Source organism: Typopeltis vanoorti, chromosome 12, assembly GCF_054136105.1.
Source record: "Typopeltis vanoorti isolate ZY-2024b chromosome 12, IOZ_Tvanoo_1.0, whole genome shotgun sequence".
NCBI lineage: Eukaryota > Metazoa > Arthropoda > Arachnida > Uropygi > Thelyphonidae > Typopeltis > Typopeltis vanoorti.
Window position 1 is genome coordinate 9,968,507 of NC_143560.1, and position 27,675 is coordinate 9,996,181.

General features: G+C 38.0%; 1 protein-coding gene across 1 annotated transcript in view; it reads right to left on the reverse strand.

The window, feature by feature from the left end:
• The window catches only part of LOC150100575 (A disintegrin and metalloproteinase with thrombospondin motifs 6-like), a 563,262-nt gene that overhangs the window by 335,361 nt on the left and 200,226 nt on the right, over window positions 1–27,675 (reverse strand). The window contains exon 9 of the mRNA XM_090402125.1: window positions 20,402–20,546. Coding sequence (XP_090258251.1) covers window positions 20,402–20,546 — 145 coding nt within the window. The remainder of the gene's footprint in view (window positions 1–20,401; window positions 20,547–27,675) is intronic.

The following is a 27,675-nucleotide window of genomic DNA, read 5'->3' on the forward strand; positions in this document are numbered from 1 at the left end:
TTTTTACCAGATCATTAAAATTTCTGATAAGACTATATTTATTTACATTAGCACAAAAATAAGGCACAAATTTCGTATCACCTGACATGGCAAACGATGTAGATATTCTGATATAGATATAGAGATGATAATAGAGATATAGAGATGATGTAGATATAGAGATGATGTAGATATTCTGCAAGATTATTTAAACAGACTGACAGCGTAATCAAAGGATGATGGTTGGTTGTCTGTTCAGTGTGGCAATGTTTAAAGTTATGTATTTTGAGATGAAAAGATTAGCTGGGTATTGCAATGATGAAACTGGAAATGCAAGAAAGTTATGAGAAATTCAATGTAATGTGGAGAGAGAGTCAGACTTCAGAGGACATACTGAAAAAAAGTGAATAATAGTTCACTTGAATGTTTAAATTTGAATGTTCACTTGAATAGTAGGGATGGAACTAATGGGCTTCTGCAATTCATGTACACTAATGCCAGGAGTATTAGAAACAAGAAGGAAGAGTTTTTGGCCTTGGTTGGCACTTCCAGGCCACAGGTTGTTGGTATTAGTGAAACATGGCTGACAGAAGATGATAAAGCTAGTGGGATTCAATGCGACGGGTATAGTGTATTCAGGAATGACAGGGAGAATAAAAAGGGGGGAGGAGTGTTATTGTTGATAGCTGATGAGTTGCAGCCAAGGAGTATAGAAGTTGAACTGCAGGATAGAGAAAAGAGCACATTTGAGGCTGTTTGGTGTGAGATAGAATCTAGCAGAACAAAATATACAATTGGGTGCTGCTATAGACCAGGTGATGGAATAGATGGTGGGGATAGTATGCATAGGCAAATAGAAGAAATGAGTAGAAGGAGGGTAATTATTATGGGTGATTTTAATTATGGTAACATTGACTGGAAAGAGGAGAGGGCACATGGGAGGAAGGAATTGGAATTTATGCGGTTATTAAGGGACAACTATCTGCGACAGCATGTAGTGGAAAATACCAGGGGGTAGAGAGTGCTTGACCTAGTAATTGCAGCTGAGTATGTGGCTGTAACGAACATGACCATGTTGCCGCCAATTGGTGAGAGTGACCATAAGGTCATGACTTGGGAGGTGGCTAAAGGAGTGGAATTAACAATTAAGACAGGGTACATGTGGAATTGCTGGGCTGGTAAGTATGACAAGCTTAGGAGTGTGCTTGGCTCGGTGCCATGGCATGTAAAACTGCAAGGGCTAGATGTTGATAGTGCATGGGAGGTGGTTAAGAAGTGTTTGCAGGAGGTAATGGTTGACTGTATACCAAGAGTCTGAATAATAAATCAAGTAGGGATTAAATGGATGAATAACACTATTAAGCTTAAGCTGCAAAAAAAGAAACAATTGTGGAAAGAATTTAAGGAGAAAGGTGACCAGCAGGTGCAGGAACAGTCTAAAGCTCAGGCCAGTAAAGTAACAAGGGTGGTAAGAAAAGCAAAAGCGGATTACGAAAGAAAATTGGCCATGCAGGCTAAAGAGAATTCCAAACAGTTTTTTCAATATGTTGCAAGTAAAAGGAAAAATGCTCATGGCAGAATGATTTTAAAAAATGCTGAGGGTAGGGAGGTAATCGAATCAGTCGATATAGTGGAATTACTGAGCGAGCATTTTGCAAGAGTATAGCATCCAGGTGGTGACATTGCAGGAATGGAAGAACCAACAGCTTATACTGGAATTGTGATGAATGAAGTAGAGGTAACTAGTCTATTACAGAACCCAAATGTCAATACATTTGTGGGATTGGATGGTATACCAGCTCGTGTCGTACGTAAAGCAGCTAAAGAATTGTCAGTGCCCTTGACAATTTTATTTAATTTGAGCCTCGGGTCTGGGTCAGTCCCAAGGGGGTGGAAAAAGGAGAAAATAGTTCCACTGCATACAGGTGGTTCCAAGGCTGCTGTTGAAAATTACCGGCCAATCAGCATAACAGAAATCATTATCAAGGTCTTAGAGAAAATAGTCAAGAGGAAAATACAAGATTGGATAGATGAAAATGGGATAATGTATCGGGGACAGCATGTTTTGTGAACGGTAGGTCATGCCTCAATAACTTGCTCACGTATTATAACACAGTGACGGCTGAACTGGATAAGGGTAATGGGTTTACAGTGATTCTACTGGACCTTGCTAAGGCCTTTGACAGGATACCACATGGAATTCTAATCAGTAAATTGCAGCATATGGGGTTGGATATAGGGTTGGTGAGATGGATAGGAGGGTGGTTGATGGAGAGATATCAGAGAGTGGTTTATTCAGGAGTAGAGTCCACAAGACGGCCTGTGACTAGTGGTGTGCCACAAGGATCTGTTCTTGGACCACTGCTGTTTAATTTGTTCATTAATGATATAGGAAAGGATCTGAGAGGAACAGTTCATTTGTTTGCAGATGATGTAAAGTTGGGTAGGGCAATAGTGAATGCAGATGATGTCAAAATTTTGACTAAGGAAAATGGATGTCAATTTAATGTGGTAAAATGTAAGGTTATGCATTTTGGGGTGAAAAGATTAGCAGCAGTTTACTACATTGGTGGAACTGTACTCCAGGAAATTGATGAGGCATGAGATTTAGGAGTGTTGGTGGATAAGGAGTTGAAGTTTAGGGGGGGCACATTGCAAAAGTGGCCAAATCATCGAATCACTTGGTTGCTGAAGAATACATTGACAAGCAGAGACAAGCATGTTACTGTGGCTCTGTATCAAGCCTTGATAAGACCCCATCTCGACTACTGTGCCCAGATTTGGTCACCTAGGTTTCTTCTTAATGGGAAGGAGGTTGCGAGGATCCAGAGGCGAGTGACCAAGATGATAGCAGGTCTGTGGAATGAACCTTATGAGAACAGGTTGAGGATTTGTGGGTTGCAAAAATTGATTGATAGGCGGAGGAGCAGAGATATGATTGAGACATTCAAATTACTGAAGGGTTTCTATAAAATTAATTCAGAAGATATTTTTGAGAACAGGGCCAGTTGTGGGAGGACTAGGGGACATCCATGGAAACTGGGCAAAAGTGTGGTTAGTAAGGGTGTTAGAGCTGAGTTCTTTACTTTTAGAGTGGTGAATGAGTGGAATGGGCTGCCAGAGTCTGTGGTAGATGCTGTGACAGTGAATGAGTTTAAGGCGAGGTATGATAGATACTGTATGAATGTCGAATAGTTGTGATGAATATGATTTGGGGCCTCCCTCGATGAGTCTAAGGACTCCCTGGAGTTGCCCGTAATAATAATAATAATAATAATAATAATAATGTTTAATAACACACTTAGAGTGTACACTCTACATTGTGCACTGCTGTGTACAGATCTGGTGTCCCAGGTTTCTTGGGAAAGAGGAAGCGTGAAGTTAAGATGCAGGTCTGTTGTTCGGTTACAAAATTTGATTGGTAAGAAGAAAACAGAAAAGATGAGAGAAATGTATAAATTGTTAAAGAGATTTTTTTAGGATGGATACAAAAAGAAGAATATTAATGCACAACAAGAAAGGAGTACATGTGGTCACAACTGGAAGTTTGGTAAAAAAATGTAGGATTTGTTTTGCTTGTGAATGAGTGGTGAATGAGTTGAGTGAATTGCCAGAGACAGTTGCATGTGCTTTTTCAATGAATGAGACGTCATAGCTCTTTATGAAGTATGCCAGATATTATATAAATAATTACTAACAAGTGCCTCCCATTATGAATTTTTAGACTCTATACAGAAGCATCTGTATGGAGTCTAAAACTAATTATAAAACAAGAAAATTATAAAACTAAAACTAAAAATAATAATTAATTAATTAAACTTAATATGGATTTTGCCTACATAATTTTTATTACCATAGAATTTTCATCCTAGTGTCTGGGGATCTTCAGTATGACTTTTAAATTAAACAACTACATATAAACTAGAAGATTCAACAACAAAAATGCATGCACTAAACATACATGATATAGGATGACACAGTCTAAATATATTCAAGTCCTATTAAAATAACTTTAATTAACAAGCGATATCTCCAGAACTTGTGAAGTACTATTTCCCATAAAAGGAATAATTCCAGTTCATTGCTTCCATTTAAATTTGTATGATGTAGCAAGGTTTCACAACTTTCTTTGTATAAACATTCCAATAGATAATTATTTTTATGTAGAACCTTAATCTTCTTCCAAAATATTGAGAGTTTATTTTTCACTTGGTTAGACTATAATAAGTTTAGTTTAATTCTTTATCCAAGTGTGAGCAAACAAAGTTTGTGCCTGAACGTATCTTCAGGATTGGGGAAAGGTAATGCAACACCAGGCAACTCGTTGCAAAGGTGGAGAAAGCTCTCATTACTCCTATTGGATTATGGAAGATACCAAGATAGGAGTAATGAGACCTTTCTCCACCTTTGCAACGAGTTACCTGTTGTTGCACTACCTTTCCCCAGTCCTGAAGATACTTTCAGGCGCAAACTTTGTTTGCTCACACTTGGATAAAGGATTAAACTAAACTTATTATTCTTCCAAAATAGTTGATGTTTAGTGGAGATAGCATGTTGTACAACTCAGGCTCATGAAATTTAATGTAGTCTATATGTTCATCATCATGCCATTCATACCAATAATCTACCTGCTCATGGGCTCTGCCCGAGGCAGGGATGGAATGGGCGAATGCCTTAGGCAGAAAAGTAAAAGAGCAGAAAACTTACAAAGAGTTTATGTTACAATTATACTGGAGGCAGAAAAAAATTAAAAATATAAAAAATTAATTAAATTATATATATCTCATTTCATCTTCCTTATACCCTCTTTTACCTTGCGGTGTCGAGGGTCCATTGATCATCGGACCTCACTCCTACAGGATAAGGTGGTCAGCATTATGCCCCGGTTTATCCTATGGCCTGTAGTGTTGAGTTCTCAAGGCCAGTTTGCCTGCTTTGCGGGATGAAAAACCCCAGAATAAACTGGGGAAAAAACCCTGCTGTCCATGCCCAAGACTGGCTAACTTGGCTATGGCTGGGAAAGATCCTTCAGCTCCTCACGTCACCGACGGGAATCGAACCTAGGACACTTCTTCCCCAGGCATATGGTTGCGAAGCGCATAGCCACTAGGCTAACCACGCAGACAATTATATATATAATGTATTCAAAAAATATTAAATTTATATGTACTTATTGATAAAGATAATTATATTTTATTCTAATTATATAAGCTCCAAATAATAATTTTTATTTTTATTTGAAAAAATTAAAAATTATTTGAGGTCCACAATGTCCCAAGAGAGAGAGAGAGAGAGATTAGATGGCTTAGTCACTTTATCTATTGAAAGTGACATAGCTGAGACATTAGATCTAGAAGTAGTAAAGTCTTTTGCCAAAATTAAGGCTAGAAAGGTTTCTTTTTTTAAATAATTAAAATTGTTAATTCTTAATTTAGATTTTTTATATTTGTTTTGCCATGTTTAATGTGATTTATGTAATATTCATAAATTGTGTTGAAATTATGTACTCATATTATATAATAAACACAAATATGTTTAATTAATTTATTATTATTTATTTATTCACTATATATATATATATATATATATATATATATATATATAATTTTTATATATACATATACAATTTTGACTGAAGGGTGGAAAAAAATCTTGCACACACTCAAAAATTGGCTCAGGCCGGCACTGCCTGCTCAGCCAAAATATGATAACCCACACTTGCAAAGAATTTGGTAGACTCCAGGATGGGCAAGAGGCAGAAGTTTTATCTTTAGAAGAGCATAGAAAAGTAGAAACCTTCTTAATAGGACAAAATGACACTTGTAAGCCAACAGATCTAAGTAGTTTGGCTATACCTTCAGAGACACCTTTAACATGGTAACACCATGGACCATTACTATAGCATCACCATGATAAGGAGCTGATAACAAGGATATTCTATAACTATAAATAATAATAATAACACACCAAGCCAGTGAATGTCCAGCTTAGCATCTTCTCTCTGGCTCATTCATTTGGTGCTTCTATAGCTCTTCTAATACCACTAAACACTCTGATGTTTTCCCTAATTTCTTTAATTTTTGATTTTCTCTAGTGCAACTTACTTAATAGTGCAGTCGCCTTCCTTAGTAATTTTAATGTTCACAATTCCAATTGGTTTTCCTTTTTCAACTGCATTCATTGATCAGTGCAACTGGAAAAGGATAGATATGTTGGAGAGTTGAAGTCTCCAGAAAAGGATACAACAGGACCACCTGGCAAAGACCGGTGTGGCACATTACTGAGCAATTGAGTGACCACACGACATCTGCTGTTGTCATATGGTCAACATATGAGATGAGTGACCTCACAGACATTGCTTTCATACCTATTAGAATACTAGTAGCTTGAATTACTCTCTAAACACTCTTGATCTTTTCTTCACTAATGATCCTTCCAAGTATACTGTTGATGTTGTTTGCTTTTAGGCAATTCAGATGTGATGTCTTCTCTCATGTAGTCACACTCATCCAGATGCTGTCTAGCATTATAAGACTGCAAAGTGGAATGAACTTTGTGATTTCAATGCCTTACTTGGATTATTGTTCTTGGAACAATAATGCTTGGATTATTGTTCTCAATCTTCTGATCCAAATTTGCACTAATCACATCACTGAATTTTCCATTCCACTTTAAATTCTCATCTCTTATTTAATAAGAGAAGAGAATTTAACACGTTCGCTGCCATGCTACTTTGGCATAGTCTGTTCTCATACGCCGAGCAATTTCACTTCTTCAAGGTCAGTACAGTAATCTCGTTGCCGGCAGTAAGCATCATATGAGTATACTCGTAGTTGGCTTGTGCAGAGCATATACCATCTATGACTATACACAGTTTTGCTGCTAGCTCCATAAGCCAAGCATTTTCACTTCTTCAAGGTCAGTACGGTAATCTCGTTGCCAGCAGTAAGCGTGATACGAGTATACTCGTAGCTGGCTTGTGTAGCTCATATACGAACTACGAGTATACTCGTAATTGGCAGCAAACGTGTTACAGCCACTGTCAATCAACGGGGGATCTCCTTGGGTGTCATCCACATTTGGACAAATATCATGAATATGTTTGGGGGAATATAAAGTGGTTGTTCTTGATATCTCTATGACATTTAATTGCATTTGGAAAAGACCTATTAAATAAGCTCCTATTCAGTCCAATTGCAGGTGTCTTCCAACATCTGCAATTGGACTGGCAGCTTCTTCTCTGTTGTGCATTACATGTGATGGTGGATGGATCTTTATCCTCAAGATTTGCAACTACTTCTCAGTTTCACATAGCTTCATTCTTTCCAGGTACTCTGTTCTTTATATATCTATATATATCAACGACCTCCACCAGACTCTATATCTGTAAATTTTATCCACAGTTTTGATGATGACAATACACTGCACTCACTTGCTCCTCTTTCTCATTCAACATACATTGCACTACATAAATATAAATTCTACATCCCTAAATTATCTCCAAACCATTCTTCAATGGTGTTCTGATAACTTTGTTAATTTCAATATTTATAAAACTCAATTGTCTTATTTCTTGCAAAACAAAAAACTCATTCTCGTCTGTTCTGACTTTTGACAGCAATTAAATTTCTGGACAAAACAAGGAAAGATGAGATTTCTGTTCTTAGGATTATTGATCTATTTTTGTCAACATAAACATTTTGCAAATGTTGCCTCCTCAGAATCCAAGAAGTTAGGTTCTCTCTTTTGTTTGTAGCATTACTTTACTTCTAAATAAGTATTAACTCTTGGGGGACACCAACTACTTGGGCATTCCTTTACATTTAAACATTTAGGTTTAATACAGAAGACAGCAATTAGATTGATTAATGACACTCTTACTGATTCACTCCCCTCTCTTTCACATAGTTGTTCAGTGTCTGCTGCTTGCACTTTCTATTAATATTTCCACAGTCATTGTTCATCAGAATTTGCATTGCTAATTCCTCCTCCCTCCTTCCAAATCTATTAAAACACAAAAGCAGATAATCAATACTTGTAGTTCAATTTAAAACTCATAGAACAATTTTTTTTCCTCTTTGTTCAAACTTTATACTGCTGTCTTTTGGAATAGTCCTCCCCCGCCCCCAATCTTCCCCACACAAATTTCTTAAAAGAGTGTATAATCTGTAGATCTTCAAATTCAATTTTAACAAATGCTCTCTCTCCCTCAACTTTCTGCTAATTCATTTCTGCTGATGTGCTATGCTCACATAGATATGCAATTCTTGCCGAAGAAGGTGTATTTGGCTTTATGGTGGATTTTTTGCATCACTGAGTGGACCTGAGGCTTTTACAGGTGTTATCTGGTACAACCACTACTAAGTATCCTTGAGAAACCCAGATCAAGAATAATGAATTAGAATATCCTCTCAGATCGCTCATTAAGGTAATATTCATGTGAAGGATTACAAGTTTTGGAGAAGATCCCAATTGTAAGCCTGCAAGAACAAGTTCTTAAACAGAACAGATATATAAGAACTATTTCAAAAGTTTAGCATATCGTGCGTGAATAGCAATAGGTGATGTAACAGTTTCTACCTGCATGCCAGTCGTAAACTAGATTCTACATAAAAATTGCATATTACTTTATGTTCCTACATTCTTGTTTTGTGAAAAATGAAAGAAGAATCCAATTCAGTCTTGAAAGTCTGCTTGTGCAATGACTAGCCAATGTTCCAAGCAAAGAACCTTAATTTGTGAAAATATGAATGGTTACAGCTATTTTATCCTACATATATAGGCCTGATATAAGTTCCTCTAGACTTTGCTGGCTGCTATGTTCTTCAAGTTGATATGACCTCTTTCTAGCAAACATTTCTTTACCATTGATGAGGTTTCTGCTGAAGCGACCTGACTTATTATTGGGTGGACAATCAACAATAAAAGGTTTCTGACAGGAATATAAGATCCGAATATTGGGTAGTAGTGATATTATTATTATTATTATTATTATTATTATTATTATTACCCAAGACCCCATGAAGTCAAAAACTCATCTAGGAGGTCCTTTTATCAAACACACAGCTCATCATACTGTGCTTTAAACACACTCAAATTCTCTGCAGACACCACACTCTCAGGCAAGGCAGTTTCCAATCATTCACAACTCTGCATGAAAAAAGCCTGCTTCTCACTCCCCTACTCACACCCTCTTTATACAGCTTCCAGGGATGACCTCTGGTTCTCCCCTGATCTTCCACTATTATCTGTAGAACCGCTCCAGCATTGATCCTGTAACAACCCCTTACTAACTTGTAAGTCTCTATCATATCTCCCCCTCTTCCTCCTGTCCACCAGACTCTGCATGTTGCATTTTCTCAATCTTTCCTCATACTCAGCATTCCAGAGGTCAGAAACTATCTTAGTCAGCCACCTCTGAACCCTTTCCAACATCTCTTCATCCTTCTGAAAACCAGGTGAACAAATCTGGGCACAATAGTTCATGTGTGGCCTAATCAAAGCCTTATACAATGGAACAAGAATCTCCCTACTTCTAAAGATCAGTGTCCTCCACATCATTCCCAGAAGCCTTTGTGTTGTCTTCACAATTTTGGCTATGTGTCCAATAAATTTCAGATCGTTATCCACTATCACTCCCAGATCTCTTATTTCCTCTACTTCCAACAATATATTCTCACCAAGCATAAATTCTGCATCTCATTTTTGTTATCCAAATTTTAAAACCTTACATTTTGCAACATTGAACTCACATCCCCATTCCCGTGCCCAATCACTCAATTTATTCAAGTCTTCTTGTAAGGCCTTAACATCTTTTCTACTCTTAATAGTTCGTCCCAACTTTGCATCATCTGCAAACAACTGAATATCTTCATTCAAATCTTCACCAATATCATTAATATACGAGTTAAACAGCAATGGCTCTAAAACAGACCCCTGAGGCACTCCACTAGTAACTTTCCTTTTCTTTTCCCCCATACACAACTTGTTGATACCTATCAGATAGCCAATCTCCAATCCAATGCACTAATCTAATATCCAACCCCATCTTATCTAGTTTGACTGTCAACTTATCATGAGGTACTCTATCAAAAGCCATTGCAAAATCCAAGTATATTACTGTGTATCCTTCTCCTCAGTGCAAGGAAGCAGTCACTTTATTGTAATAAGTAAGTAGATTACTAAAACATGACCTCCCTTTAGTAAACCATGCTGTCTATGAAAGATAATACCATTGTTGTCAACCCAATTCTAAATCCTAGTTCTCACAGGCTTCTCCAACAACTTAACTACAACACCTGACACAGAGATAGGCTTATAGTTTGATGCTTGAGTTCTATCACCTCCTTTATGAAGTGGCACAATCTTGCCCTCCTTAGGAACTTGACCCAGTGCATGACTTGTATTAAAAAAATATTCAAGGCCAGTGTCAACTCCCTGGCACATTCCTTCAGAATATGTGGTGATATATTATCAAGACCCACAGCTTTATTTACATCTAGTTTGCTCAACACAGAAGCCTCAAATGAATTTTGTTAAACAACTGTTTAGTTTAACAACAGGAGGAGTGTTCAGAACTTTTGAAATGAACTATATAATTAATTATTATGGAACACAAAAAAATTCCAATATAAAGACAGCTTTAAAAATGTTTGTGTAACTCTTGTGCAACAGATGCTCACTGTAGAAAATGTCATTATGATAAGCCATTATGACGGCTGAAAAGCTGGGGTGTCGGTAGAGTTACGAGGAGAGGTAGCAGTATATTTGAATGGTATTAACAAAAGTGCTTGCTCGTTTGTTTGTTTCTTAATTATACTATCTAGATTTTTATAATATGAGGGTGGTCTGAAAACAATGAAAAACCCTAACAATGGCCTAACAATGAAAAAACAATTTATAATTTCAAAATTATTTTGATTTTTCAACATAATTTCCCTTAAGATTAATACATTTATTCCAGTGATGCTCCAGTGCCATTATCCCATCCCTGTAGTAGTTCTCAGTAAGATCTGCAAAATACCCTCTCTACAGCTGCAATCACCTCTTGATTCGAAGAAAAACACTGACCAGAGGAAGAGTTTTAGTTTTGGGATGAGATAGAAGTTAGAGGGAGCCAAATCTGGATAATAGGGTGAATGTTCCAACAATTCATAGTGCAGATCCCTTAATTTTCCCATTGCCAAAACACCTTTGTGGGCAGGTGCATTGTCCTGATGAAAGATGATTTTTTTTCTCCTGCAAACTGGGTCTTTTCTCATGAATTTTTTCATCTAGTCTGGTCAAAAGATCGGAATAATATTCCCCGGTTATTGTTTTACCCTTTTCAAGATAATTAATAAACAAAATGCCTTTAGCATCCCAAAAGACGGATGCCATTACCTTTCCTGCTGATGGAACTGACTTTGTCTTCTTTGGCGCTGAACAAACGGCTTCTGTCCACTGTTTTGACTACTATTTGGATTCTGGTGTGTAATGGTGAATCTAAGTCTCATCCATAGTAATAAATTGACACACAAAATCAGATCAGTTTTATTCTTGTTAAAATGTTCCAAGCACTGTTCAGAGATTTTCATATGAGTGCGTTTTTGATCTGCTGTGAGCAAGCACACCCATCTTGTGCAAAGCTTTTTCATTTGTGATTCTTCATGCAAAATATCTTTGTATATTCTCCTACAAGTTCGTTTAAAATGCCTATAGTCTCAGCAATTTCCTGCACTTTGCCTCACCAGAAATCATTGATCAAGTACACATATCGTGCACTAGATCAATGATTTCTGGTTTTCAACGATCTGGCCGCACGGGTGACAAATGCTAAACACATTCCTTAGCCACCTAAACAAACAACACGAACACATACAATTTACCATCGAAATCAAAAATCAAAATTCTCTCCCGTTCCTAGACACACTAGTCACACGTCTTCCTTCAGGCAGTCTATCCTTCACAGTCTACCGAAAACTGACACACACTGGCCAATACATACATGCTAATTCATACCACCACCACCCATCACAAAAATATGGAGTCATTAACACCCTTAAAACAGAGCTACAACAATTTGCTCTAACCAGCAAGCCCTGAAACAAGAACTAAAAATCATCAGCGACACATTCATAAATAATGGCTATAACAAAAATACTATTAATAAAATACTCCATAAAACAACAACAAAAACAAATCTAGATTACAGTAAAACCATAGCCATCCCATACATTAAAGGGTTATCAGAAAAAATCAACAGAATCCTACAACATTATAACCTCAATGCCACCTTTAAACCACCTACTAAACTTAAAACCATATTCAGCTCCTCTAAGGATCCTCTCCTCCCATTAGCACATCCTAGAGTCTATTGCATCCGCTGCACCTGTAACTTACTGTACATTGGTGAAACAGGACAGACAATCCCTATACACAAGAAAGAACACATTAGACACATTAAATATAACCATTATGGTGAAGCAGGCCTCTCAGACTACGCGCTCAACATCTTACACCAAATCAACTGGAAAAGCACCCGCTCTTTACACCACACAAAAACCTGGTATGAAAGGAAATTTAAGGAAGCCTGCAAAATCCTGATAAACCACCCAAATATCAACAACAAAGATGGCATGAAAATTCCAAGGATCTGGATGGCACACATTCAGCCTACCTAATATATAAGATCCAGCATAAGTCAGGACTCTAGCCAATCTTCAACTAGTATTAGAAACCATTCCATACCAATTGGCTGGAATGTACAGGTATAATCATGATGTTAATATATGTATATAGATAGATACTTGTTGTTGCGCCCAATGTATTTCTATAACCAACGGATAACACTAATAATAGGACTCTAGCGTTGATGTATAATTTTTTTTTTCTCACCAGAGGTCAGGCCAACAATTGTTGTAGTGGTTGGTCAGTATCTTTAACAAACCAGTTTGATTGTAGTGTAGCTTGTTTTCTGTGTATAGTTGTATGCTCCAGAAGATGACCTTGACATAAAGGTCGAACCGTCGAATGTAGATACTACGTTAAGATTTAAATCAATATTCCAATTTTCACTCAAAATAATACTTAGCTTTCGGGAGCTCTCTGAAAACACTACACGCCATGTAGCCCTCTAGGGGCTACTTCAATTTCTGTGCCAGGAAAACACAATTTTATTATACTTTCATTAAACACTCCACTGATCATAGTTTCTACACAAAATTTTCACCTTATCTTGTTTCTCTTGCTTATTTACATGATACTGATTCTTACCTTGGTTCACCTGCTTCTTTCTCTTCTCACCCCTGCTAATCTTAGCACTTTGTCCTGTGAAGGATGACATGCAAGTGTGCTATTTTCTTATTAAGTTCTAATTTGTTCCCTTGAACTTCCACTGCTACATATAGAAAGTATTTTTAACTTGGGTATAGTTATGTTAAAGATACCAAGCAATTTTAAACCTGGTTTTACTCCATTTTTTCCCAAGTAAGCAAACAGACAAAATGTCAAGTTTGCGCCTGCAATTTATGCAAGACTAGCTGATCCCACAGGTAGTGCAAGACCAAGGCAACTCGTGGTAGAAGTGGAGCAAGCTCTGATCACTAATCTTAATATTTACCCTAATGACAAAACACATCTCCAAGAAGGGGATGTATGATGTTTTGTATTAAAGGCAAGGGGCCACTACCCAGACCGGTTTCGACCTTTATTGAGGTCTCATCAGTGGGAGCTAGGCTAGAAATACCAAGATTTAGTAACGCAGAGTTTGTAAGTATTTTACCAAAACAAGTTACCATAAGGTGTTATAACCTTATTAAATAAAAATCTCGGAGGAGATATAGATGTAGATAGTATTTTTAACTTGGGTATAGTTATGTTAAAGATACCAAGCAATTTTAAACCTGGTTTTGGTAAAATACTTACAAGCTCTGCATTACTAAATCTTGGTATTTCTAGCCTAGCTCCCACTGATGAGACCTCAATAAAGGTCGAAACCGGTCTGGGTAGTGGCCCCTTGCCTTTAATACAAAACATCATACATCCCCTTCTCGGAGATGTGTTTTGTCATTAGGGTAAATATTAAGATTAGTGATCAGAGCTTGCTCCACTTCTACCATGAGTCGCCTTGGTCTTGCACTACCTGTGGGATCAACTAGTCTTGCATAAATTGCAGGCGCAAACTTGACATTTTGTCTGTTTGCTTACTTGGGAAAAAATGGAGTAAAACTAGGTTTAAAATTGCTTGGTATCTTTAACATAACTATACCCAAGTTAAAAATACTTTCTACGTCTATATCTCCTCCGAGATTGTTATTTAATAAGGTTATAACACCTTATGGTAACTTGTTTTGGTAAAATACTTACAAGCTCTGCATTACTAAATCTTGGTGTTTCTAGCCTAGCTCCCACTGTTGAGACCTCAATAAAGGTCGAAACCGGTCTGGGTAGTGGCCCCTTGCCTTTAATTCAAAACATCATACATCCCCTTCTTGAAGATGTGTTTTGGCATTAGGGTAAATATTAAGATTAGTGATCAGAGCTTGCTCCACTTCTACCACGAGTTGCCTTGGTCTTGCACTACCTGTGGGATCAGCTAGTCTTGCATAAATTGCAGGCGCAAACTTGACATTTTGTCTGTTTGCTTACTTGGGAAAAAATGGAGTAAAACCAGGCTTAAAATTGTTTGGTATCTTTAACTTCCACTGCTACATGTTCAGTATTACTTCCAATTCTGACATTAACATTTTCCAGTATACAGCAGATACTGCCTACTTCAATAAAACTTGCTTAGTTTTTGCCAGCAAACTGGCAAGCACTCTCAAAACACTTACTACACACTCACTCACCAGTTTTTCTCTCTTTTCAAAACTCCTTCAACTTAAATGTTCAATACATCACACACACACACCGCACTGTACAAAATCACATAAATTCAATTCACCCAACAATGGCATCTTGGGTATAGTTATTGGTCTTGCACTACCTGTGGGATCAGCTAGTCTTGCATAAATTGCAGGCGCAAACTTGACATTTTGTCTGTTTGCTTACTTGGGAAAAAATGGAGTAAAACCAGGCTTAAAATTGTTTGGTATCTTTAACTTCCACTGCTACATGTTCAGTATTACTTCCAATTCTGACATTAACATTTTCCAGTATACAGCAGATACTGCCTACTTCAATAAAACTTGCTTAGTTTTTGCCAGCAAACTGGCAAGCACTCTCAAAACACTTACTACACACTCACTCACCAGTTTTTCTCTCTTTTCAAAACTCCTTCAACTTAAATGTTCAATACATCACACACACACACCGCACTGTACAAAATCACATAAATTCAATTCACCCAACAATGGCATCTTGGGTATAGTTATTGGTCTTGCACTACCTGTGGGATCAGCTAGTCTTGCATAAATTGCAGGCGCAAACTTGACATTTTGTCTGTTTGCTTACTTGGGAAAAAATGGAGTAAAACCAGGCTTAAAATTGTTTGGTATCTTTAACTTCCACTGCTACATGTTCAGTATTACTTCCAATTCTGACATTAACATTTTCCAGTATACAGCAGATACTGCCTACTTCAATAAAACTTGCTTAGTTTTTGCCAGCAAACTGGCAAGCACTCTCAAAACACTTACTACACACTCACTCACCAGTTTTTCTCTCTTTTCAAAACTCCTTCAACTTAAATGTTCAATACATCACACACACACACCGCACTGTACAAAATCACATAAATTCAATTCACCCAACAATGGCATCTTTGCCATCACTACTCTAGCATGCACTGGTACCATACTGATAATATTTAAATTAAACAAAAATACAAGACTTACTTAAAAACTAAATTACTCAGCCAATCACACATCCATATAAAACAAAAATAATAATCAAATAACCTATTATTATTAACTAAATTATTAAAAATGACTTATCTTTCAGCAGCATTAAGCTGTGGGACTGGATGGTATTTCACCACGAGTTTTGAGAGAATGTGCTAAGGAACTGACAGTTTCCTTGACCTGGTTTTCAATGAAAGTCTTGCTGTGGGAAAGATGCCCATGGAATGGAAGGAAGGTAAGATAGTGACATTGCATAAGGGCAGTAGCAGACTGGAAGTGTCTAATTATAGACCAGTTTGTATGTCATCAGTAGTTAGTAAGATCTTGGAGAAAGTAGTGAGGGACCGTATACAGCATTGGGCAGATGAGGGTAATGTTATCAGTGAGAGTCAACATGGATTTGTGAAGGGGCACTCTTGTTTTAGCAATATGCTAGCCTTTTATGATAAAGTTATTTCAAGAGCATTAGATGAGGGAAAGGCAATCGACAGGGTGCCACATGATAAGCTGATATCTAAGTTGCAGCACATGGATCTGGATGTCAGATTGGACAACTGGATTCAGGATTGGCTGTCCGATAGGTATCAGAGAGTTGTGTATGGGGCAGTTTCAAGGAAGCAGAGAGTTACAAGTGGGGTCCCACAGGGCTCAGTACTGGGACCTATATTGTTTAACCTTTATATCAATGACATTGTTCGTGGATTGCAAGAGGATATTCGGTTGTTTGCGGATGATGTAAAGCTGGGAAGGATTATTAGTAATAGTGCAGATGTGGTAGCCCTGCAAGAGGGTTTGAATAAGCTAGATAGATGGGCAAGATATTTGGGACACATCGATGGGACGCTGCATACTCTATGGGAGGAGTTAAACTGCAGGAAGTAGGAGAGACAAGAGATCTGGGTTTGATGATTGATAGAAATCTGAAATTTAGGGGACATATTGCAAAGGTAGTGAAGGTAATGCAGAGGATTGCTGCAATAATGAGAAGGACACTGACCTGCAGAGATAAAATGGTTATCATTCCGTTGTATAAGACTCTGATCAGACCACACTTAGACTATTGTTCTCAGATCTGGTCCCCAGAATTTGAAGGGGATATATTAACTGTGGAAAGGGTACAAAGGCAGATAACAAAGATGGTTGGGACTGTACAATGTCAGTTATGAGGATCGGCTGAGGGAGTTTAGACTGCAGAGTTTGGTGGATAGAAGAAGGAGGGGTGATATGATTGAGACTTTTAAACTATTGAGAGGTGGTTACAGGGTTGACACTGGGGAATTCTTTCGCTTGGATGAACAGCAGGAAGGAGCCATGACAAGGGGCCATCCCTGGAAATTATGAAAGGAAACTGTGAGCAAGAAGATGAAGAATGGTTTCTTTGCATGAAAGGTGGTTGAATGATGGAATGCATTGCCAGATGGAGTGGTGAGAGCGAGAACGGTCAAGAAATGGTGAGAGCGAGAACATACCACTCCTTAAATGCATGCGAGAATGGTGCATTTAATGAGTGGTATGGCAGACTTTGTGTTTCCTAGGAGGGACCTCCCTCGATGAGTCTTGATAGATTTGTGTTTCTTAGAAAGGACCTCTCACGATGAGTCTTTTGACACCATGGAGGCTTGAATAATAATAATAGAATGGATGAGATATCACCATGTATTTTTAAGGAATGTGCAAGAAACTTGGTATGCCTTTGACTGATTACATAATGAGGGTCTTAAAGTGAGGAAGGTCCCTAAGGAGTAGAAAGAAGATAAAAGAGTACCATATCAGAAACATGGTTATAGGACAAACGTTTCCAGTTATAGACCAGTTTGTATATTTGCAGTTGTGGTCAAAGTGTTGGGAAAATTGGTTAGGAATATTATTATTATTATTATTATTATTATTATTATTATTATTATATCACACCTCCAGGGAGTCCAAAGACTCATCGAGGGAGGGTATCAACTCTACAACTCCTCATCTCACTACTTCACCAACCTTCATTATCTAACACCAATGCCATCCACAGCCGAGCTTTCACAGACAATCACAAACATCCATGTCCACGGCAGGATTCGACCCACAGCCTTTTGGCTGGAGAGCGGATATGCTAACCACTCGGCCAACCAGGCAATAGAAAATTGAATTTGGCTGGTGGACATAAGATGGTGGTCAGTATGGGTTTGTGAAGGGGCAGGACTTGCTTTATCAATCTGCTTACATTTTATGATCAGGTGATGAATGTGCTGGATAAGGAGATTGATATACAGTGATTTGCTTGGACTTTGCAAAGGCATTTGATAGATTACCACATGACAGTTTGGTGTATAAGTTGAAGTTGGATTAGGTAATAGATTGGTTAGATGGAGTGAAGATTGACTGGCTGAAAGATACCAGCAAGTTGTGTATGATGGAGCAGTATCTCAGAAAAAGAAAGTAACCAGTGTAATGCCTCAGAGTTCTGTTCTTGGGCCCTACTGTTTAACTTATTTGTTAATGCTATTTCAAGTGGAGTGACTGGAAATCTTCAAATGTTTACTGATGCAAAGTTGACCAGAATTATCAGCAGTATTGCTGATGTTAATTTTCAACAGGAAGATTTGAGTAGATTTTTAGCATGGAGAAATGAATGGGTTGAAATTTTAAAATTAATAAATGCAAGGCATTTCACAGAGATCTACACTATATTGGTAGAGCTGTACTTCAGAAAGTCAATGAGATTCCAGATCTTGGAGTGGTAGACAGTGGACTAAAGTTCTGAGGGCACATTGAATGTGCTGCAAAGACTGCATGTCGTATTGCTGCTATGATAAAAAGTACATTGACATGTAAGGATATGCAGGTGGCGATACCTCTATATAAGGTATTAGTCTGATCACACAGCACAGTATTGTGTTGAAATTTGGTGACTCAGTTTTTATTGTGATGTGAAAACACTAGAGAGGATCAAAAGATGAATGACCAAAGTGATATTGGAATTCTGGATTGTTAATTATGCAGGAAATGTGGATTGCAGAATTTGGTGGGTAGGAGGAAAAGAGATGATAGAGACCTTCAAATTAGTTAAGGGATGCTACCAGATTAATACAGGAGGAATAATAAAAAAAGGAGTGGATGTTAAGTTGGAAACAATGAGAGACCATCTATGGAAGTGTATAAAGATGAGGATGAAGAAGGATGTTGAGAAGTAGATTTTGTTCACAGAGAGTTGTTGGTGAGTGGAACACAATGCCAGCATGCAACATGAATGCAAGAATGTGTAAATACTCCAATTGTTGAATGTGACACGTTGAATGCAGAGTTCTGGGCAGCAACCGGAACATGAATCTGCACAAAAATATTCAGAACAGTGGCTCAGAACATGGATTTCTGTGATAGGACTGCAATATGCACGTCCCCCCATTACCTGAATCAACATGCAGCATCATCTGCAGTGGGGCAAAAGGCATGTGCAGTGGGATGTGTAAATATGTGTTATGGAGCGACAAATCACTCTACAGCCTCTACCGAGCAGATGAATAGGTACAAGTGTGGTGGATGCCCAATGAACATCTCTTACCAGAGTGCCTAATCCCCAACTATGAAATTCAGAGGGTGGCGATGTGATGGGGTCCTATTTTTCCTAGTTTGGCCTTGGTTGTCTGTTGGCAGTGCAACAAACACTGATTTCCAAGAAGTATCTGCACATTCTGAACAATGCAATGCTTCCTACTTTATTGCATTTCTAATGATCTGACCATTGTCTCTTTCAGCAAGACAATGCATGTGTCATGCTGCTGCTGCTGCTGTAACTGCATGGTTTGTGGACTCAAACATCACCACACTTGACTGGCTTCCACAGAGCCCTGATCTCAACCCTACTAAACATCTGTGGAATGAGCTGGAGATTTGGCTGAAGCCAAGGGACATCTTCCTCCACAACAGTCCAGAACCTCATTACATGCCTACAGGAATAGTGATCCAAAATGCCCACTGATCGCTATCATACACTTGTGGAAAGTATGCCCTGTAGGATTGCTGCAGTCATCACAGCAAAAGGAGGTCCTACATCTTATTAAAGTGGGCACCACGGCTGATTGTTCCTCAATCTATGATGTCTGTTTTTCTTTCCAAGCAGTATACTTATACTAAATAGACTATTATTATATAAAAATTCTTCCAAGATATAGAAAACTATAGTTCTAAAACCTCTTGCATAACATACAAATCTACCTACTAATACCCATAGAGGATATTCTTCCTATGCTTTTAGACTTTAATTGTTTTCATTTCCTTTGTGTTGCCTGTGTGAAAGCTATAGTTTCCATCATATCTTCTGATGTCTCTGTGATTTAGAAGAAATACTAGGGTCCATAAACCATTATTTAATTTAATTCTATTTCCATTAAATCTGCTTTATTTCCACAAACTGCCAACATAAGATTTAACCATTACTTTAAAGCTTAATATAAGGGAAGTATTTATATTTGAAGAAAGTTTATTTGTTTACAACTATGATGTGCATGAATAAATAAATAAATAAATAAATAAGAGAACATTGCACATAACTGAATAATTACTGGACAACAAAATAAATAAAATAATAATTAGTGAGTGGAAGATTCAGATAACGATACCTCTATTCCTTCACAAAACTCTGCATTTGGTCCATACTGAAGACGGCACTGATGATCAGCATCATACATTGCACCGGGTGGCAGTTCAGGAAAAATAAAATCATGTTCTGAAGGTTCATCATCTAAACAGCTTCCCCAGTCATGGCTAATTATAGATTTAATGAATCATAGTAAGTTCATTTATTGTTTCCATTAGGAGAGATACAGTAAATAATGTTTCTTTAAAAAACACTCTTGCCAAAAATAAGCTCTCATATCACAACATCAGTTAGTATTGCACATAATTTGAAAAAAAAATGATCTCAACAATTTTTAAAAAAAAATTCCATTACACAACCAAACAAAACAACAACAAAAAAAACCCTAAACAGTGTCCAAAAAAATGGAACTCCCCCCCCCCACACACACACACATACATGAGAGGGGAAAGAAGCTACTGTATGTTAGTGGCAAGTATAGGATGCAGGAAGGGTTGGAAAAAAAGAATGTATTGACATTTTACTTGAAAAACCAGATATAGTTGGGAACTTTGTAAGAAAGACCATCCAAAGAATAGAAGTAGATGAAGCAAAAAAGAGAGGAGAAGAAGGTTGACAACTGTCAACACACACAGAAAATTCCCTAAAAAGATTCTGGATACTCTGTTCTGCTCTGGACAGCATCAAGACTTCTTTTGGGTGATTTCTGATGTACCATCCCAAACAAGTGAACAGAATTCTAAGGATGGAAAAATTTGGGATTTGTATAGAAAAGTAGCACCTGATGTGGAAAAGGATAGTTCTTAGAGGCTGAAGAAGTTATTGACGTGATATGTTTATGCCAGGAAAAGCTAAGGATGAATGTCAGAACAATGGGGAGAGAGCGAGAGAGAGGATATCTGATCTTGTCTTGCAATGCTTATTACTGAAGATAAGGGAAGGGGAATTGAGATTATTATGTGAGAAAGAAGACAAACTGCATTTTAGCCCTGATGGTGACCCACTTATTTTTGCCATATTAGAGAATGACAGGGAGATCAGTGTTTGAGGCATTGGCATGATCTTCAGGGTGCTTGTACACCACATTGTATATTGTGGCAAATGAGTAGGATGAATGAAGCATACCATCATCAGCTGTGGACAAGATCAGTGGTCAAATGGAGAAGGTCATTTATGTATATTAGAAAGAAAGTAGGTAAAATAAAGCAAAGGAGCTGGCAGAGGGATATAAACTGTTTTATAGCGGTGTGAATGAGAAGGGAAGAAATGGAGTTGGAATTATCATCGATAAGGAGCTGAAGGGTGGAGTCTGCAAGGTGTGCCAGAAGAATGATCAGATTATCAGCATTAATCTTGAGATGGGAGGAAGTGTGGCTACTATAGTGTGCGGCTACACCACACAAGTAGGTTGTGATGAGGAGGAGAAAGAGACATTCTGGAGAGAACTTGACCAAGTTGCAATGGGAATCCCTGATGGTGAGAGAGTGATTGTCGGAGCAGATCTGAACGGGCATGTAGGAAGGCGACGAAGCGGTGAAGAAAGGGTATATGGGAGTTGGAGTAGTGGTGAAAGAAATGAAGAAGGTAAAAGAATCATAGAATATGCTGTCATATTCTATGATTCTTTGAAATATGAAAGGGACCACCTGAGGATAAGGAGGCATGAGGAGGTGCAGTTGGAGATCAAGGAAAAGAAAGAGGCAAAGAAAAAATGGGACATGACTAGAACTAGAGCCGACAAGGAGGCATATAGATTAGCAAAGAAAAATGCAAAGAGAGCTGTGGCAAGGGCGAAAACGAGGGAAGTTGATGTGGTTTATGAAGAACTGGAGAGAAACGGTGGTGAAGCTCAGTTGTTGAGAATAGCGAAAGCCAGAGATAATGCCTCGAAAGACATAACATCAGTCAAGCAGATAAAGGATGCCTCAGGAGTAGTATTACAAGAGGAGGACAAAATGAGAGGAAGATGGAAAGAATATTTCTGTAAACTACTAAATGAGGAGAATCTGAGAGAGAGGTATGAGGATGGAGAGGCAAACGAGAGACCGGTGCAAGACATAAGTAGAGAGGAAGTGGATTGGGTACTAAGAAAAATGGAGAATGGAAAGGCTGTGGGGGTAGACCAGATACCTGGGGAAGTGTGGAAAAGTTTGGGCAGTGAGGGCGTGAATATGTTATGGGATCTGATGAGGAAAATAGCCCAACAGGAAAAGATACCAGAGGAATGGAGGAAAAGTATTCTCGTCCCAATCTACAAAGGAAGAGGAGATGTTCAAGACTGTGCCAACTATAGAGAGATCAAGCTGATGTCATACACATTGAAGATATGGGAAAGAGTAATTGAAGGAAGGATACAGCAGGAAACAAAAATTGGTGAGGAGCAGTTTGGATTTATGCCAGGAAGAGGGACAACGGATTCGATATTTGCACTAAGGCGATTGATGGAGAAATATAGAGAGAAGCAAGTGGATCTGCACATGGTGTTTATAGACCTGGAAAAGGCATACAACAGAGTGGCCAGGCAGTAGGTATGGAGGTGTATGAGTAACAAGGGGGTGTCGGAGAAGTACATGAGGTTGGTGAAGGAGATGTATGAGGGAACAGAAACTCAGGTCAGGTCTAGTGTTGGCATGACAGAAGGGTTCCCCATTGTCACAGGGCTACACCAAGGGTCACTCTGAGCCCCTACCTCTTTGACCTGATCATGGATGTACTAGTGAAGGATGTCAAGAAGGAGGCACCATGGAGCATGCTGTTTGCCAACGAAATTGTTCTATGAAAATCATCCCGAGAGAAGCTTGAAAATACCCTGGAAGAGTGGAGAAAGGCATTGGAGGAGAGAGGCATGAGAATTAACCAGGTGAAGACTGAATATATGTCAATGGGGAGTGACGAGGATATGGCCATACGACTCCAGGGTGAAAGGCTAATTTCAGGGAAGAAATTCAAGTACCTTGGGTCGGTTGTTGAGAGGAATGACTTGGATGAGGAAATATAGCACCGAATAACATGCATTTGGATGAATTGGAGGAAGATGAGCGGGGTCCTGTGTGACAAGAGAGTGAGTTGTAAGAGGAAAGGAAAGCTGTATAAGATGGTGGTAAGGCTGGCGATGCTCCATGGTGCGGAGACATGGCCTATAACCAAGGCACAGAAGAGGAAGATGGAGGTAGCGAAGATGCGGATGTTGAGGTGGATGAGTGGTGTGACAAAGAAGGACAGGATAAGGAATGACTACATCAGAGGGACGGTTAAGGTGGGACCAATTGGCAAGAAGATACAAGAAAGTAGGCTGAGGTGGTTTGGACATGTAGAGAGGAAGGGTTAGGAGTATGTTGGTAAACGAGTAGAGTATATGGAGTTGGAGGTAAGGAGGAAAAGAGGAAAAGAGGCAGGCCCAAGCTCAGGTGGAGGGAATAAGGAGACAGAGGATCTTGTGGAGAAAGTATGGCGTCTGAAGGACGCCCTGGACTGGAGAACTTGGAAGAGGAAGGTTAAAGATCGGTGCGCCGACCCCGTTTAATATGGGATAAGGCATAGTGAAAGAAGAAGAAAGAAGATAGGTAAAAGAACAGAGCCCTGAAGCACTCCTGTACTGATGGAGAAGCTCAAGGAGAGGCAAGTAATCCCTACTTACAGAAGGTGGAAGGAAGACTGAAGGATGGCAATTTACTGAACAGACCTCAATGCCAGACAAATCAAATGCTCTGGAAATGTCAAACAATAACAGCACAGGTTTCTCCAAAAACCTGGCATGGCATGAGTCCAGTAGTGGATGATGTCGGTTAAGAGATCTGCCATGGATCTAGAACAAAAGAATCCACACCTGATTAACTGATGGTCCTCTTAGATATTGGATAAGTTGACTGTCAATGACCTTCATCATTATTTTGGAGAGGACTAAGGTGAGGTCAGTAGTTTGATGACAGACAGTTATCTTCCTTTTTGATCTAGAGGTGAGTATATGAATGATGAGTATATATTCAATGTATCAAGGTAATGCCAGACAGGTCTTAGGTCAAGAGTTAAATTTCTGAGTATAACTGGAGGGAGATTCCATTCAGGATCAGAAGACGTTTTTTGTAATTAGGTTATTTGTCTTCTGATGTATTTTCACAAAACTACAGGAACATACACTATATGCAGGCATAGTTAGCCGAGTGGTTAGCATATCCACTCTCCAGCCAAAAGGCTGCGGGCTCGAATCCAAACATGGGCATGGATGTCTGTGATTGTCTGTGGTAAATAATAGTGGTGGTGGTGGTGGTGGTGAGTAGTAGATGATGATGGTAGTTGTCGTTCGTTGTAGTCGGTGGAGAGAGTTGTAGAGTAGGTCCAGAGCTGTAGGTGCCCTCCCTCCATGAGTCTTTAGACTCCCTGAAGATGTTACACAATAATAATAATAATAATAATTTTTTTTGTATTTTTTTATTTATTGATTGCTAAAATATTTATACATAAAATAAACATCTTGTGTGACATTGCACCTTATAATTTTACAGAATTCAGCACTAAGTACTGCATTTCCTACATTGGATTTCAATTCAAATTTTTAATAACTTTTTTTGCCTTTATATTATGTATTTACAACACATGTTCTTCTAATAGTAACAATGAAGATTATACAGAATTTTTTGTATATTTTTTATTTTTTATTTTATCTTTATTTATTTTTTTAAAGTTTGAGAAAGAGTGATTATACATACAAATTTCTGCATTTGCTTATAAGGATTACTTGTAGATGAGTGAGGCAAGTTAATCCCACCTACTTCGAAGCTTGGGTTAGCTTTTATGAAGAGAGTGGGATTTAGCCTTCACTATTTGTGTTGTTGCTACTGTTTACGTATGGGATGCAGGCATTGGATGCTAGTGATTTGTGATGTATATATTAGTGTTAATGGATTCTTAACTTTGTTGGTATATTTTCCAGAGTTCGTTTTTTAATGTTCTGTAGTTATCTATGTGTTTTAACTTTCTTGGTAGGTTGTTGTATTGCATGGGTATCTGATGTGATCTCACAAAAGAACCGTATGAGTTGTTGAAGGGTGTGGGGATGTAGAGAGTTGTTGTAGGTCGTGTTATACGATATGTGTCTCTGTTGTTTCGATAGGTGATGTTGAAGTAATTCCTTGTTAATGTCATGTAGTGTTTCAGGTTTTTAATGCTCAGAATTCTGTGTATCGCCCTGTGCTTGTCGGATATTGGTTGTTGCATGTAAGGTGTCCAGATCACTGTTGACACGATTTTCTGTGTACTGTTTCTAATTTTGTTAGATGGCTGTTTGGTGTATTTGCATAGATTTATTCCGTTATTACTGTTATTCCGTATCTGAGTAGGGATTCACAGATACCGTGATATAGGAGTTTTTTTATGTTGGGTGGAATAATGTCTTTAACTTGGAAGAGTTTTGCTGCTATGATCCGGAATTTGGTGTGTAGGTATTCTATGTTTTGTCCATTTAAGGTGGGAATCTATATAGAGACTGAGGTATTTTGCGTGTGTTACAGGTTTGATTTCAGAACATTGGCAGGTATTTTTGTTGTTAATGCAGCGGTATATGTGACAATGTATCGATAGTGATGTGGGGCGTATGATTCTTGGGTTGTGTATTATCAACATCTGTGTTTTGGTGCCGTTGATTAGAATTGCGTTTTGGTGGAAGTATGTTGTGATTTCGTTTAGGTCTTGTTGTGCTTTGCAGAGAGCTGTGTTAATGTCTGTGCGGATTGCTAGTAGTGCAGTGTCATCTGCGTATTGAAATATTTGACTTCTTATGGATATGTTATGAACATCGTTAATGTATATGTTGAATAGAGTGGGTGATAATATGGCACTTTGAGGTACACCGTGTTTTACTTGTATACTCAGACTGTGATATGTACCTATTTTTGTTACTTGTGTTCTGTTTGAGAGGTAGTTCTTGAACCAAGTATGCAGTGTTCCTCTTATACCTATTGAGTATAGTTTGGTGAGTAGTATGTCATGTTCAAGTGTGTCAAATGCTTTGGTTAGGTCCAGCAGCATAAGGACAGCGTACTTGTTTTTGTCGAGAGCTTTGTTTATTGTGTCGGCGATGTCTTCTAATAAAGTAATGGTGCTTTTTGTTTTCTGAAAGCCGTATTGGTTTTGTGAGATGATGTTGTACTTCTGTAAATAGTTCTGTAGTCTGGTGTGTGTTATTTTTTCTAGAATTTTTGAGATGACTGGTAGTGTAGCTATTGGTCTGTAGTTCTGAGTATCGTTTCTTTTGCCATATTTGTATATTGGCGTAATTACTGCAGTTTTTAGTTGTTGTGGAATAATGCCTGTGTCGAATATTATGTTCACGAGTTTCAAAAGTATTGGATTTATTTGTTCAAAGTGTGTTATAAGGTCTGTGAGTCTTATTTTGTCTATTCCTGGAGTGGTCTTTGGTTTTAGTTGTAGGATTGCTTCTTTCAGTTCCTGTTTTGTTATGGGTGGAAAATATATTGTTTGTTGTTGACTTTGTGTCGGTAGTTTTTTGTTGATCATTGGTAGTTTGTCTTTTTTGAGTTGTGTGATGTTGTTTGTGAAAGCATGGTTGAATGAGTCTGCTAGTTCCTCTTGGTTTGTGTCCTGACTGAAGCTTTTTGCAATAAAATCTTGTGCTGAAGTTTTCTTTTTTTGGGTTACTAATTTGTTGAGTGTAGCCCATGTTTGCTTAATGTTGTCGTTATATTTCATGAATTTTTGGAAGTAGTAGCATCTTTTTGCCCTACAAATTTTTGTTGTTAGTTTATTTCTTGTGTTTTTGTATAAGTTTTGTAAATGTGTGTTACTGGGTGACATTTTAAGTTTTTTCCATAGATTTTCTTTTACAGCAATAGTATTTAGTATGTTGTCATTTATCCATGGATTGTTGTCTGTTTGTCGTCTCGTTTGTGTAGGTTTTGTTGCTCTTTTGTATATTTCTGTGAACTTTAGTTTGAAAATTCTCATATAATGTTACAGGATCATTTATTTTAAGTAGGGAATTCCAGTCTGTATTTTTTCTGTATAATAATAATAATAATAATAATAATAATAATAATAATAATAATAATATAGTACAGTATTTTTGACATGATAAGAGGTAATATGCCTTGGTAATATACCATTAAGAAAAATGATGCTAGGAAGTCAACATTATTGTTAGGCACTATAACAGTTGTGCCATCTGGATGAGAGAGGGAGAGAGAGAGAGAAATGAAAGCACAGGTGAGTAAAAATTGTCCACTGGTCTTTGCTAGGGAAGGCACAACTGCCATTTGGACAGAAGGAAAGTTTCCTGTGGTG